At 40.9% G+C, this 14,486-nt stretch overlaps 1 protein-coding gene across 3 annotated transcripts in view; it reads right to left on the bottom strand.

Annotated features, from left to right (window-relative positions):
- The window catches only part of loaf (lost and found), a 72,003-nt gene that overhangs the window by 19,360 nt on the left and 38,157 nt on the right, over positions 1-14,486 (bottom strand). For all 3 annotated transcript variants that reach the window (XM_065491310.1, XM_065491292.1, XM_065491302.1), the window contains exons 3-4: positions 4,189-4,412; positions 3,287-3,431 (exon numbers count right to left, since the gene is read on the bottom strand). In XM_065491310.1, coding sequence (XP_065347382.1) covers positions 3,287-3,431; positions 4,189-4,412 — 369 coding nt within the window. The remainder of the gene's footprint in view (positions 1-3,286; positions 3,432-4,188; positions 4,413-14,486) is intronic.

Consider the following 14,486-nt stretch of genomic DNA (forward strand, 5'->3'; position numbering starts at 1 on the left):
TTTAAGACTCAATCTAGCTACTGTGCATTCTTCACGTGATATGCTTTCTTTTGAGGTGCTGAAAACCAAAATCGATTCAGCCAATCGCCGTAGAATCTTGAATTTTTTGAACTAAAATATCGTTTCCAACGTTTCTACGGCGAATGGCTGGACTGATTTTGATTTTCAGCCCGTCAAAAGATAGTATATTAATTGAAGAATGCACAGTAGCAGGATTGAGTCTGAAATCGCAGCGGAAGTTCCTTAAAATTAAATGTATTACTAAAGTATACAGTGGTGTCATCTGTTGGCGGCTTCGAACACTAAGGGTTTACGCAACTGGTCAATTCATCCGTTTGTCAACATATTTTTCAACATAAAGGGATCTTTTTAAACAATACTATGACACTCCAAACTAGAAAGCAGCTTGAATGTTTAAAAATCTGGAAAATCGTAGTGGAAAATTTAGCAGGTACACAATGGGTGATCGAGAATCGATTCCTTCTTTATCTTTAAGTTACAAAAACTTAACGATTTTTAAGTATGGCCTTAACCAATTACGAGTGCTGCTTTGTAAGTCTCATTTTTTCGGTAACCTAAAAGTGTAATTCATGTCAATAAATAAATCCAAGCCGTGTTCTGTAAGAGGTCACCATTGTGATTTAGATCTCGATTCACAGTATTCAGCATTCAGAATTTGATTTCCCATCAGAAAGTGTAACATTAACGTCGATAAAATAGCTCTCTCGCTCCCTCTCGCCGCACCCCTTTTAGAGCAATGTAATCGTGGGGCGGTAAGCATAAAAAAGTCGGGTTTGCCGGCCACAGCCCGAATGGCGGCTCCGATGTTTTCAATATTTCACAAAAAAGTGGCTGCGGGCACATGCATGAAATACATTATCGGGGCTGCTTGCAAAAAGTGGTGAAAAGTGAGGCGGGCAAAAAAGGCTTGGTCGTGTCGTACATAAATGTCATCGGTGCCGATAGATCAAATGAAACGGCGCCGGCCACTTTCGTAACAAATGGTCCCGGCGTTTTTAGCACGCGCCGCGGCGACGCTTTTCCCATTTGCATGCGATTTACCAGATTTATTTCATACCTGCTCGGAAAACTAATGACGTGCGCGCCGATCGAGTGTGGGTGGCTGCCCGTCTGTCTCTGTTTGCAGCAAATTACTGTATACTTACTCGGCGTTTTTGTTTCGAGAGCGGAGGCGGAGGCCGAAACTCATTTTTGCTGCTCGAGCAGAGAGCGGAGGTTGCGATGACTTAAATATATGTCATCGGTCGAGCGTTTGGGAGAGACAATAAAAATACCTTATTATTTTTCAGTGTTCAATTAGAACTAAATTCGTGTTGTTTTATAGCCTGGTTGGTTTAATAGACCATATTTGAATAACTAACTCACAGAGAATGTCATAATATTGCTCGTTTGTGACTCTCAGTCAGAGGTATGGTCCAATTAATTTGTTCGTTTCAATGCGAATGAATGCGAACTCAACGACGGGCTTGTAACTTTTCAGATTGTCGCTTATCAAAGGGGGAATTTGAGCGCATGATTCGCACTGAATGTGCTGAAGTGGCATGGAATGTCTGGCAAATATTTGCTCTTCACCGTTTGTTTGATTTGGATTAATACAACCAGCAAATCTGCGACTGCTACTGATGACTTCAAAGCTCTCATGAAACTAGAGACACACTAATGCCTATTGATCAAATCAACTCGTGATAGATGATAATTGGTTTCATGCACATCCCTGGAGATATAATTTGAATATAAAAGGGAATTAAAATTAACCGCAATAATTTATTTTTTGCTTGATTAATACAAGGCTGAATTATTAGAAGAATTCACCAGTTGCATAAACCCTAAGTGTTTGAAGCCGCCAACAGATGGCGCCACCGTAGACTTTCTATTTTAAAGCATTTCCGCTGCGATTTCAGACTCAATCTAGCTACAGTGCATTCTTCAATTAATTTGATAATTTTTGACGTGCTGAAAACCAAAATCGGTTCAGCCAATCGCCGTAGAATCGTGAAAAACTATTTTTTGAAATAAAAAAATCTTTTCCAACGTTTCTACGGCGAATGGCTGAACCGATTTTGGTTTCCAGCACATCAAAAATTATCAAATTAATTAAAAAAAGCAAAATAGCTAGATTGAGTCTGAAATCGCAGCGGAAATGCCTTAAAACCGCTTAAAACAAAATTTTTAAGAAAGTCTGTGGTTGCGCCATCTGTTGGCGGCTTCAATAACTAAGGGTTTATGCAACTGGTTAATTGGTGAAATTATCAGAACAGGACCCAGCCTATGAGATTTTTGCAAATGTTGCTTTTTTACGTTTCTTTATGGTAAATTTTTATTCCTCTCAACAAGATATATCCAACAGTTAAACGAAACTCCTTTTTTTAAATAAAAAAAGAGTGCTGTGACGTGGGTCATCTAGGGGATGATACTTATTTAATTAAAAGACTATTTTAACCCCACGCACTCCAGCCCCATCCGCCGAATGAGCACAGTAACTGGAAATCGGCTTGCTTTTATTTTGACTCTCGGTGTTTTCAACTTCAATTACGACACGCTGAATCCGGACACTGACTATAACAACCCGGCCGAATTAACCGGATGAAAAAGCCGTTTCGACCACTTCCAGAAGGCGAGTGCATCTAGGATAATTACGCAAAAGTGTTTATGACCAGGTTAAACTTAATTTTCTTTCAGTTATATCTTAGGGATAATGTTTTAAGTTAGTTTAATATGGTTTATAATTGAAAAAAGGTGCGAGCGGCGCTTTCACCGGCTTCCTGACAACTGTCCTTTTTCGCGGATGGAGAAGTCGGGGAATTGTAATACGCTGCAGTGCGTATCATTTGAAATTGAAAAATGCTATAAATTTATCATTAGCTATTTATAAAAAAATACGATTCTAAAATAGGTTATTAATAGTTACTTCCGCAATAAACTCACCAATATTAGATAAAAAAATCATGCATTCCATTACACTTCCCCGTGGACAAACGCCCAAAAACAAAAATCGATCTGGAAGCGGCAGTGTAGCGAATTTGGGTCTTGGCTCTGGCTGGGCGAATTAGCAGGCGCGCGGAGGTATAAACAGGCTGGTCGGGCACGGGCCGTAAATCATGGGGAAGCGGCGGCGAGAGCGAGAGAGAGAGAGAGAGAGAGAGAGAGAGAGAGAGAGAGAGAGAGAGAGAGAGAGAGAGAGAGAGAGGGTGGACTATTTAACATGGCACACGTGTGTGTTTATACGCCGGTGTGCCCGTCGAGAGAGAGCAAGGGTTGTACTCACTTGGGTCTTTGATGGCGGTAATGATGAGCTTGAAGCCGTTATTCTCCGTACCCCATGCGTCTGTCACGTACTTGAGGGTCACGAAATTCGTACGCGTGAACACAGCTCCCACGGACTGCTTGGTGTTTCGGCACGAGAGGTCCGACTGGAATGATAAGCATCATGCGTTTTTGCCGGTCACACTAACTCACTTGGGTGCGCTTGCTTGACACCTCTGTCACAGTGTCAGGCCAGCAAAATTGGAACTTGCTGATATAAATATTGAAAAATGCTGACATTTGACTATAATTTAAATAAAAAAATGTCATGTTAGTGTCAAAAGGTGAATGTTTTACTGTTTGTTTACCACGCTAATCGACACTGAATGATCGAATTGAAATTCTACTTAAGCCATTGTTTGAAATTTTGAACAAAGGAGAGGAAGATGCATTCAGCGATTTTTCAGAGTTTGCAATTGGAACCCAGATTTATTTTTTTAATGGGCGAGTGGAGTTAACTTTATTTATTGCACCGAATCAGTTGAATTTTTAATAGTCTACCTCCCTTTTTTCAGTTTGGGTCGCAAATGAAAATAAACTGTCGATTTTAAAAAAGGGTGTGGGTGATAAAACATTTAGTAGTAATTAAAAATTCCGTTTGAGCATAGAGGAAAGTTAGAATTAATTGCAAAAATGCGTATTATAAATTTACAAATTAAACATCGCGTGGCTAGTTGAATTTACAGCACATTTTTAAATGGGGTTTGACAACATCACTCCTACTTTACTTCTAATTTTTTTTTTGAACTTATGAAACCTTAACAATTTAATTTAATTGAGATAAATTAAATTTTATAATTTTTCTATGAGAATTTCAACAAGATGCATAGTAGAAAATTTTGAGATGCAATTGAAAATGCTGACCTTGTAGCTGCCGACGGCGTGGGCGCCGTCGTAGATGTAGAGGTGGTCGTTGCAGTCCAACTGCAGCAAGTCGAAGCGGAGCATGAATCGCTGGAGGATGGTGTGCGTCTGGAAGGTGAGCACGCACTCGAGGTTGGGCTCATTCTGCGAGCGCAACACCGCGCCGTCCGTCTTGCGGTATTGCTGCTGGAGGAAGTGATTTTTGCACAGCGTCTGCATATGGTCTGCAACACACGAAAGGCACGGTCGATAAGTGAGATATATAGAGCTGCCTGCCGCACGGTGATTAATTATGAAAATTACTGTGGAACCGCGCGTCGCGTCGCGCCCGCCGCCGCCGCCGCCGGAGAGTGTTTGTGAAAGGGAGAGCGTTATTTTATTGATTATTTATTGCACCGGCTCTGTTTTGGATGTCGAGAGCGGCGATATTTCATCAATATTCTGAATTTGCCACTCGCAATGGCATCAGGGTCGTGGAGCAGAGGCCAAAAGAGCGATTGATCACACGCCAGCCGCTCTCAATGACTGCGCCCCGCCCCCTCCGCGACAAACTGTTTACTCTTTATTGCTTATGCATATTAATTTGTTTTTGTCCTCCCATCTGTCTTTTTTACTTATTTACCATCTAGAAATTCAAATACCGCGTTCTTACACCTTTAAAAGGTATTTTATTTTTATAGAAAATAAAAAGACCAATCATTATCAGCGGAAAATAAATAAATTATTCACAAAGCAAGAGGAGGCACGACGTTTCAAAGAAGTTTCCACCTCATCCGTGTCTGCTTTGTGATTGTAACTGCGAAATTGTGTTCAAAAGCAGGTTTTTGTCTCTGCTGCTCACAGTGAGAGCATGTGTGCGGCTTGGATTATTAATTTCCGCGCGGGCATGCAAGCGGCTAAAGTGCCAATTAGTCGTGGCGCTGGCAGATTGCAATTGCAGCCCAGATGATTGCGCTCGGCAAGTGGGTCAGCCTGCTGCTGGCAGCTGCATTCGTTCGCCCACCCACCCACCCAGCCGCTCGCTGCACCGCGTCGGCATTTCTGCCAACCCATCGAAAAACTTCTTGCTGCGGGGTGAACGAACGGCTCTTTTGAGTATAGAACGCTCATGCACATACAATTTGCATAAAAAGGATCTGTGAATTTCTCGCTGCCTTTTAGAGCTCGTTTGCTCTCGCAGAAAAGTTCCATTTTTTACTATGTCTACACAGACAGACGAATTGTTGAAGAGTCACAAAGAGCCACGAGTGCAGAGCGTATGCATTATTGAATTCCTCGCTATCTTTTCAACTCGTTGCAATTTGCGTTTATTTTATTCAGCTTTGTAGACAACAGCTGCGTGCACGAATGCTTATTTCTTTTTAAAAAGGTGCATTCTATGTTGCATTATGGAAAATGTGAATTTCCCGTTCAGAAAATCATTTCTATCAAAGATCAAAACCATTTCTGAACAACAATAATTGTATTTAAAACAGCTCAATTGTTTTTAAGGTAAAATAACAAGACCTGTTACAATCAATTAACCACGGAGTTGGATTATTTTTTAATCGTTTGCCTTATCACGGGTTGGATTCAGGCTTAAAAAATTTAAATTCTAATGCAGATTAAAAAATAGATCATATTGAACCTATTCTCTCGCCTCATTGAAGAAATTAACCTTAGACACATTCAGGTTTTCATTTGGTTCAATAAGTTTCGTTAATTTCAACAGACTCATCATTGAAAATAACACAGAAACGTATGAATTTGGCGATTATCCGCGGTAGAAACAGCACGATTAATTTCCCGGCACGAAACTGGAACCCCCATCTCTCATATGAGCGAGTTTTCAGTTCCCACGGGGCAGAAGGGCTCTCGTAGCCGTGAGATAGAAATTTTATGAGCGGCCCGCAGAAGAAAGAAAGAAAGAAGCAGCCGCGAATCATGAATCAGCTCGTCTTTCCTCAGCGGCTGACCGCCGGCGTATGTAAAGAAAGAAAGAAACGGAAGGAAGAAGAAGGAAAAAGCGGCAATTGGGGCGCGAGAGTGACGGGCCAAGCAGTAGGTTCGGTTTTTGCGAGTGGATGCTGGAAATCGATCCAGCCAGCCGCCCCAGTGATATTGTTTGCCCGAGAAGTGTTCAGTGTGGCACAAATAATTGATTGATTTATAGTCAAGCGTAAAAAAATGCGCGAGACGACGAGGAAAAAGCGGCTGCTGACACGCGTGTGCGTGTGTTTTATAAAAATTTAGAGCCTTGATTCAGTCTGAAGGGAGCTTTTTGCGGTGCGGGAGCAGATTGATAAATTATTCATCGTGTGCTTGAATATAATGGTGCGCGCGTGGTTTGCCAGGCGAAAGCCAATCACGTCGCCTGCGCACGAATTATGCAGCCCCTTGTTATGCTGCATACTTTATTCAGCTTGCTTCCTCAAATTTGCGTTAACTGCGTGCGTGTGTGTGTTCTCTCTCGGAAAGCACAAAAGACGGAATTCTCCTAAGAGTAACACTTCTAGAAAATTTACTGCTTCGTTCGTGGCAAGAAATTTTCACAAGTTTGTAGCTAAAACACCAGTTATTTTTTTTAGTAAAATCAAATCAACATAAATTAGGAAATATAAAGGGGCAGGATTTTATTTCAAATCAAAATCAAGATATAATCTAGCTGCACCGAATTTTAGAATCACCGGCGTTAAAAACGATGGAATTCTGAGCTCAATCAAAATGGCAAGTAACGAAATCACGGGAAAGAGTGAAATTCTTCTGCTTTTGAAACAGAAAATAAACAAGAACAAAAAATTATATGAACCTTTATTGTAGATCGCAATTTTTTTACTGTTTTTACAAAAACAATTTTGATTTAAACATGATAACATTAACAAACAGCAACGTCACAACGCAAAAAAATATTTGAGCTCAGGTAATAAATGCAATTCACAAACCGGTATCACCAACCGGGGGCCGGATTCACGCGACACGCAGATATGGCGTCTGGTCGAGTACGGCGGGAAGTTACAAACGTAAAATGAAATTTATCATGAAAATACCTTCAGTACAATGAATATTTTTGTTGCTATTTCTTTACTAACAGCTGATTAGCCCGGTAATTGGCGAATCGACCAATAGATAGCAAGTCAGGCTAGTGGAAATGTAACAAAATTCGCGGGAATGAAATTATTGGGTCGGCACGCCTCTTTTTCGACGCTTCTGATTGGCCGCTGGACTGTCTGCTGATTGGCCTCCATTATTTCGACGCCATATTGACTTCTGACCGGCGGGAACCAAACACAGATCGCAATCCGGACCCCAGTCTTTTAAAATCAGCGACTCTTTTTGAGAGTTTGATCTACATATCCAAAGAGATACCACTTTAAAGAAGCAATTTAAAAGGAGCTTCGCCAATTGCACAGACAAAGAGCGTTTCTGCTTAATGACGCTCTTTCATCAAGAGTGCAGCGGACTGCATTTTAAGCTGCAAAGTCTCGCAGGAAGTGCAGTAGTTGCTTTGTTGGCGCGTTGGAGCGAAAGAAGGGAAAGAAGCTTAATGGGAGTGCGTCCGTCGAGGATCTATATGTATGTATATGCAACCGGGTTGGCAGCGGTGCCGGGCGGAACGGCTACCTTGCAATTATACCTCCACTCCACTCGAGCTCCGCGGGGAATGTAAAACTGCGAGAGTGTGAAACTGCTCTCCACTCTTTAGCATTAATTGGAGAGTATTGGAGAGAACTTTGCACGTGGCCGACGGGCGAGAAGGAGGAATCGAGGCGTCTGTTGTGAAGAACTGCTATCGGAGTCGAGGGCAGAAAACACTGCTTTGCATTTTCTCGGGGTCTGCAGACACTGCCTTACCCACCACGCTGCAACCTTTTATAGCCTCGTCTTGTTTTATTTTATGGTGAGATGCTCTTAAAGTGAATGATAGTGATTTTTTATTTTAAAAATTGAAATTGCATGTTAAGTTAACACTAACCGACTTATTTTTTCCATGTACTTCTGACCAAAAGTGCCCCAAAATCCAATTTTTCGAATTTTACTGGTTAAGCCCTCTTTTTTGAGCAAAGGAAATTAATTGCTTCCGGGGTGAGAAAAATTATGAAAATTTAATAACGAGAAGATAAAAAATAGTTCTTTTGAATCTTAGAAGTTATTTTTTTCGAAAATTGCGGATTTTTGAAGGGGGTCTGTGTTTGGCTTCATTAAAATTCACCAGTTCATAGTAGCGTTAAATGCTGCCTAAATTCAGAAAGCTGATCAAATTTCCAGTTTTTCCCCACTCTGCAAAATTTTCTCAAATTTACTATTTTCGAATAATATTCATCTGAAAATTTCAGCAGGCCGTTAAAGAACCTTTAAATTTTTTTGGGAAGAATCAAAATGCCCAAAACTAATTTAATTTATCCAAAAATCATCTCAGAAAAAATTTATTTTTTATTTTAATAGCTTCTATAATTTTCAGAGGTAAACTCGGATCCTTATGGCTATCAGAGACTGCGTATAATACAAATGAATTTTTATTGATTTTCAAGGAAAGATTTATTGCTTACCACGTGCGAAAATTTAAAATTTTATCATTATGTTTAGTTAAAATCATAATTGAGCGAAGTTAAGTGGCCGCCTTCCGTAATACAACCAGAAACGCCTCCTCTGTTGACCAATTTACAGTGCTAGACCATGTTTTCTCACATGATTTGGAATCCTCTCGTCGAGATCTATCTGACAGCCAGAGTCTTTTTTTGAGGAAATGCGGAATTTCAGTGAAAATCGCGATTGCAAAACAATGCTAACTTTGAGGCCGATTTTCTCGAAAGTTTTCTGTGCTTCCTATGTATTTTTATAACTGTACATGATTCTTAGGACCTAATCTGTAAGTGTGTTAAAGGATTTTGCGGGGAAATTCACTATCATTCCTCTTTAAAAAATTTTCTTGCACAATTTAAACCTGCGTTAACTAAGGAAGTATTGTGAAAATAAAATAAAATTTATTCCTATTCCCTATTCCCCTCTATTCGTTCTTTTCCTCCTTTTTTTCTAACAAAAGAGCAATCATTCATAGCAGCCAGGGTTTCAGGAGCTGATGTTTTTCACTGTATGGCTTCATCCCGTCAAAAACAGGCGAACGGGCCAATTTAATTCGCGCGTGTGGTGGAGTCGAGTCAATTTCTTGAGATTCCACCCGATCGCGCGCATTATTAAGAGTCGAGTGCGTTTCTCATCGTCGTCGTTCGTCGTCGGCGGCGGCGGCGGTTGGGCCGGGGCCGGGGCACACCATTAGGCGTCTGCTCGTTCCGTTTCATTAGCATTCCACCCAATATGCCCCCTCAGCGCCGGCAAATATTTGACGAACGACGAATTACTCAGCATCCTCCCGACTAATAGGCACGCATCCCAAGCATGATTTTTCTTTATTTGTTTATCCTAGGCGCGCTTGCAAATGCAAATGCGCTGGATTTCGTTTGCTTTTCACTCGCACCTCGCCCGCTGATTTATTCATCGAGTTTCGAGCGGTGTTGATGGGCCTGGCAAAACTGCGCGGCGCCAAATTGTGTTTCGAAAGCCTTCTCCGTTGGTTACGCGCGGCCAACATCCATTAGCGAAAATCGCACTCGTTATCGATTCGCTAGAGTGGTGCGTGTGTCTTTGGAAAATTGAAACTTCGCTTGAAAGAATTTCCCGTCTCTCTTTTTCTTACAAGAAAGTCTTCTTTGCGAAGGGGAAATCGTTCCAAAATCGTTAGCAAAAGTAGGATCTTAAAGTGGAATGATACTGGGCAACAATTGAAAAATTTTTGAATTGTTGGATGCCATAAACAATTGATTAATAAACAATTTATTCAACAATTTGCAATAATAAAAACGGACCTTCCTACAATAAAAATTCAAATTTTGCCAATTTTCTCCAAAATTTACGGTGCTTGAACATATTTTCTTGGCACATTTCGATTCCTCTCGTCGAGATCTGTCCAACGGTGTATGCCACTTATTGGGGAAACCCATGTTTTAGAAATTAAATCGGATTTCAAGTAAGGAGACAGCCATTGCCATTTGAAAAGCACGCTAACTTTCCAGCCAATTTTCTCAAAAACATTAGAGTGCTTCTTAGGTCAATTTAGGCTTTAACTGAATCCTAAGGGATGAGTTTATGCATTGGCAACAAGCATTTTCTAGGCTTTTGCAGTATCATTCCTCTTATTTTCCTCTACTTTTTTGTGCACATTGCCAGCAGTTTCTGTGAGATTTTCTTTACTGAGTAGATATTACGCATAGCTCGACAAACACACAAATTTTCCCTGTTGAAATAATTAGTAGTCCTGAGTCTCCACTGTGGTTAATTGGGATTTGACAATTTTTAGAGTTTGTTTATTTTGTTCTCAATGTTATGATTTCATTAAAAATTTAACTACTGCTATCAAATTACACACTTGCTTGAATTTCAGTTTAACCAGGCATGGAACGTTAGCAAATAGAGGATCGTTGAATTAATTAAAAATAAGTAATTTTACGATTTAAATTTTAACAAATATTGCAGCAGTACAAAATTAAATCAATCACCTTTTTATTTTAACAATTAAAGAAACTAGTTTGCCAAATAATCCGTAATGACTTTTAATTTTTCTGTTTAACCCTATTTTGTACAAAATAATGTCCAGCTCCGACAGAACCAAATAATGTCGATATGTGTGTCTGTGTGTGTGCTTGAGTAAATTAACATCCTGCGGCAGCAAACGAGTCAGAAGCGGCGTTTTGTCAAAAGTCACCGAGCCGTGCTGACCGTTTATCGACGGCTCGGGGCGTTGAGTGCGGTCAGTGTGGCTCATTTGCGTACATAATCGAGACCTTGGGCGGCTCGAGTACTGATGATTGTGATTGCATCAGCTCATCAGCAGCGGGGCCGAGCCAACATTATCTCGGCCGCAAATCGGCGCCGTCGTCGGTGAGTGCACGCGCCCGCTCTAATTGGCTCCAATATTTGCCAGAGCATAGAGTTTGTTTGCGCCGGCTGTCACGCGTGTCCAGCCAAATATTTGAATCACGCCTCTGTTGTTTTTGCATCTCGCGCTTGCTCGCAATTTAATTCTGGCCAATTAGGGCCTCGCAGGTTTTTGCGGCGCACAGAGTAAACCTCCAGTTTTGTCGGTCGTTTTTCGCGCACGCGGCAAACGTTAAAGCGCGCGCGTAAATTACGCCGTGAAGGTTTAATCGCTGAGGTTATTTCCTGCGAAATCGAGCGGCGAATTAAGCGTCGCCGCACACAATCGCGCTTATTAGCTAAATAATTCTCGGCTGATGTTTTAATAAGAGCAGATGGCGCCGCCGAAAGCCGTAATGCATATCTGGCGAGGCTACGCGAGTTGGAAGAGAGGAGCACAGTGTACTCTGTGCCCCGGCCTGCCGACGATACACATGCCAGCGTGCCGCAATGCGCACCAGAATATGTATGGTATGGTGTGTATCGGAGGAAGTGCTTCCTTTCCGCCACCAAATACGCACCCCCATTACGGAGCGGGGTGTCTTCCCCTTGCCGTGCGCCCGCTCACACCTTTGCCTTCGCTCTACGGGTGCGTGTCGGGAAATCACCACTTTTGGTTATTCAAGTCGACCGAAAATATTTTGTAACTAATGGCTTCTCTCAATATGAGGGAAAGATAAGACGCCGAATGGGAAATTTTTGTTAATTAATGAAATTAGATCACGCGTTGCAGCCCCTCAGGCCTCATCAGTAGCATAAAATAAAATTCCTGTAGCAGTGTGCGCTCTCTACGTTGAAAACGATCGACCTTATATACTGCTGAACATAATTCGAAAGAAATCCGCCACTTCTTTTGGGACTAAACTCCCTTTTAATTTTAAAAATTTCAACATGTTTTTGCTCAAGCAAATTATTGTTGCCTTCAAATTTACTGAATCTTAAAACTTTAAAAAAAAATATATTCTCTGAAATGCATGTTGCAACTGTTTGTTGCTTGTTCGATAATTTATTTGTCGCCTTTTCATGCTCATTTTGACTGTGATCGTACAAACACATCCAAGCTCATATTGTTCGAAATCAGGTCAACTTCTTGGTAATAAAGATCAGCTAAAATACCAAGAAATTCCTGCAAATCAAACGAAAGGGTTGGTTTGCAACTGCCTCTATGGAAAAAGATGGAATTATCTTGGAACATCATTAAAAGGGGACTTTTGAAAGGGGAATTACTGGAAAATGGAGAGGCTGAGTCTTTGTAAGAACACTTTAACAAGTGGAATGAATTCAGAGAAATGCTTGAAAAGAGTGTAGCCATTTCTAGTTAGCGGAAGAGGCATCCTGTAATGGATTATATAATTCTGATGAAATCCTTAACGGGGCTTCATGCATCTCTGAAGCAGTTTTTGATTTAAATTATGTGTAACGTTAACACAAATCGAAGAGAATTCCTCAGCTGGGTGTGGAAATTTCCAACTCCTGTATAGCAAAAGAATTTTTCTGAATTTGTTAAAACATAATTCTTAATTGGTCCAGGCATAATTCCATAAAATTCCACTCAAACTGGTAAAATTGGAATAAGCTTCAATTCAACAGTTGAATTATTCGGTCATTATTGGCGTTTATTTATCATGATTAATAAAATTCAGAAAAATACAATCATAAAATTACACGAACAAAGGCATAAAATGAAAACCATGATCTGCATGAACGCGCGAAACAAAAAGTTGATTCGACGTGGTTAAAAAATTAAAATTACGTCACAAACACAAGTTGAATGATTTGGTCGATCAAAAACAATCCAAATCCATAATTTAACTGTAGTCATTACCCTAATTGCTCATTTATACCAATTTTGTAATAAATTTTCAAAAGGTGCAAAATCCACACTCTCGTTTGCAGGCGATGTGTCATTTTTGCCCGCCTTAGTCCTTCACCGACAAGTGCCACTCGAATTAATTTAAATATACACGAGTCAATCTGGGCGTGTTGCGGTTTTATTTTGATTTTATCTGGGGCTGAGGGCCGCTTGATCGGCGGCAGAGGCGATGCAAATCAATCGTTGACTCTTTTGTGGCGGCACTACTTGAGCAGGCAACGTCGGCGGGTGTTTGCCCGTCGGCGCTTGCTATGACGTCAAGAGCGAAAGAGGCTTTTTGCGCTGATCGGAAGGTGCGTGTGCATTCATTACGCACGACTTTTTCGCTTGCTTTTCCGGCGCGCGGAGCAATTATTTCCCATCGCGCCGCGTGTCGCGGGGGTGCATTGATTTTCGCGTGCAGCCAAACAACGAACGCATTTATATTTATACAACTTGGCTCCATTTCCGCCACGCGCCTCTCGACTTTTCCTCGGGCCGTGATTTAGTTGCCCGCCCGCGCGAAATATGCTGAGCGCGCCGTGTACAAATTTTAATTAAATCGGCCGAGAAAAAGTCGAGACCGATAAATCACGGCAGGCAAAAAATTAATCGCCGGATATTCAGCCGAGTTTTTCTCTCTCCTCACCGCACAAGCAATTTTCGAGATTGCGAGCAGAATGCTGCGACGACGCAAGTTTCTTCCCGGCTGGAGGAAAAGTGGCCGGAATAAAGTGAAATTGGTGAGCAAAGTTGTTGCGGCCAGTCCGAAACTTGTCCTCGTCGTCTCCAACGCGTGGCAGCGAAATTTTCCGAAATACTAATTTGGCTTTCATGCCAGTTTTTGCGCTAGAGGAAAAAGTTCAGCGCAACAACCAACTTTGGCTTACGTTGGTGAGTAATTTTACCAAAATATGATTAAGACTTCATGCGTCTAGACTTGAGAAAGCTTCACAAACGAAAGTTTAATTTCATATATTATTTAAGGAGATTATCAGGCTGGAAGGCAGAGGTTACAGGATGACTTTGGGTCATGTCTATGGTATAAAATCGATGAATTCGCATCAGTTTGATTTATAATTATCTGAGTAATGAAATTGCCTAATATTTTCAGTTATTATTGGACCTTTTTTATGATAATTTGCTCATTTGCTGTGGTAGATGCCCGATTAAATGATCACCGAAATTTAAAACCATCTGTCAAGGTAAATAATTCGGCTCGTTCTCTGTATTCAATCGGTGTTTTTCACTGCATTTTTTAAAAATCTAGAAACTCTCTTAACATTGTATCCAGGCACGCGGGAACTTCAGAGAAATTTTCAGAGTAATGTTTAAATTTGTTTTCGAGAAATTCAACTCTGAAACGAATTGTTTTAGTTTCCCCAAATTTCGGCTTATAACCATCAGACTTGCAGAAACCACATAACATTAGACTCATACTGAAAGTTTTTAAGAAGTGTTTAACAAATATACAATTTTTTAATTTCACGACTGAAAT

This window comes from Cloeon dipterum, chromosome 1, assembly GCF_949628265.1.
Source record: "Cloeon dipterum chromosome 1, ieCloDipt1.1, whole genome shotgun sequence".
NCBI lineage: Eukaryota > Metazoa > Arthropoda > Insecta > Ephemeroptera > Baetidae > Cloeon > Cloeon dipterum.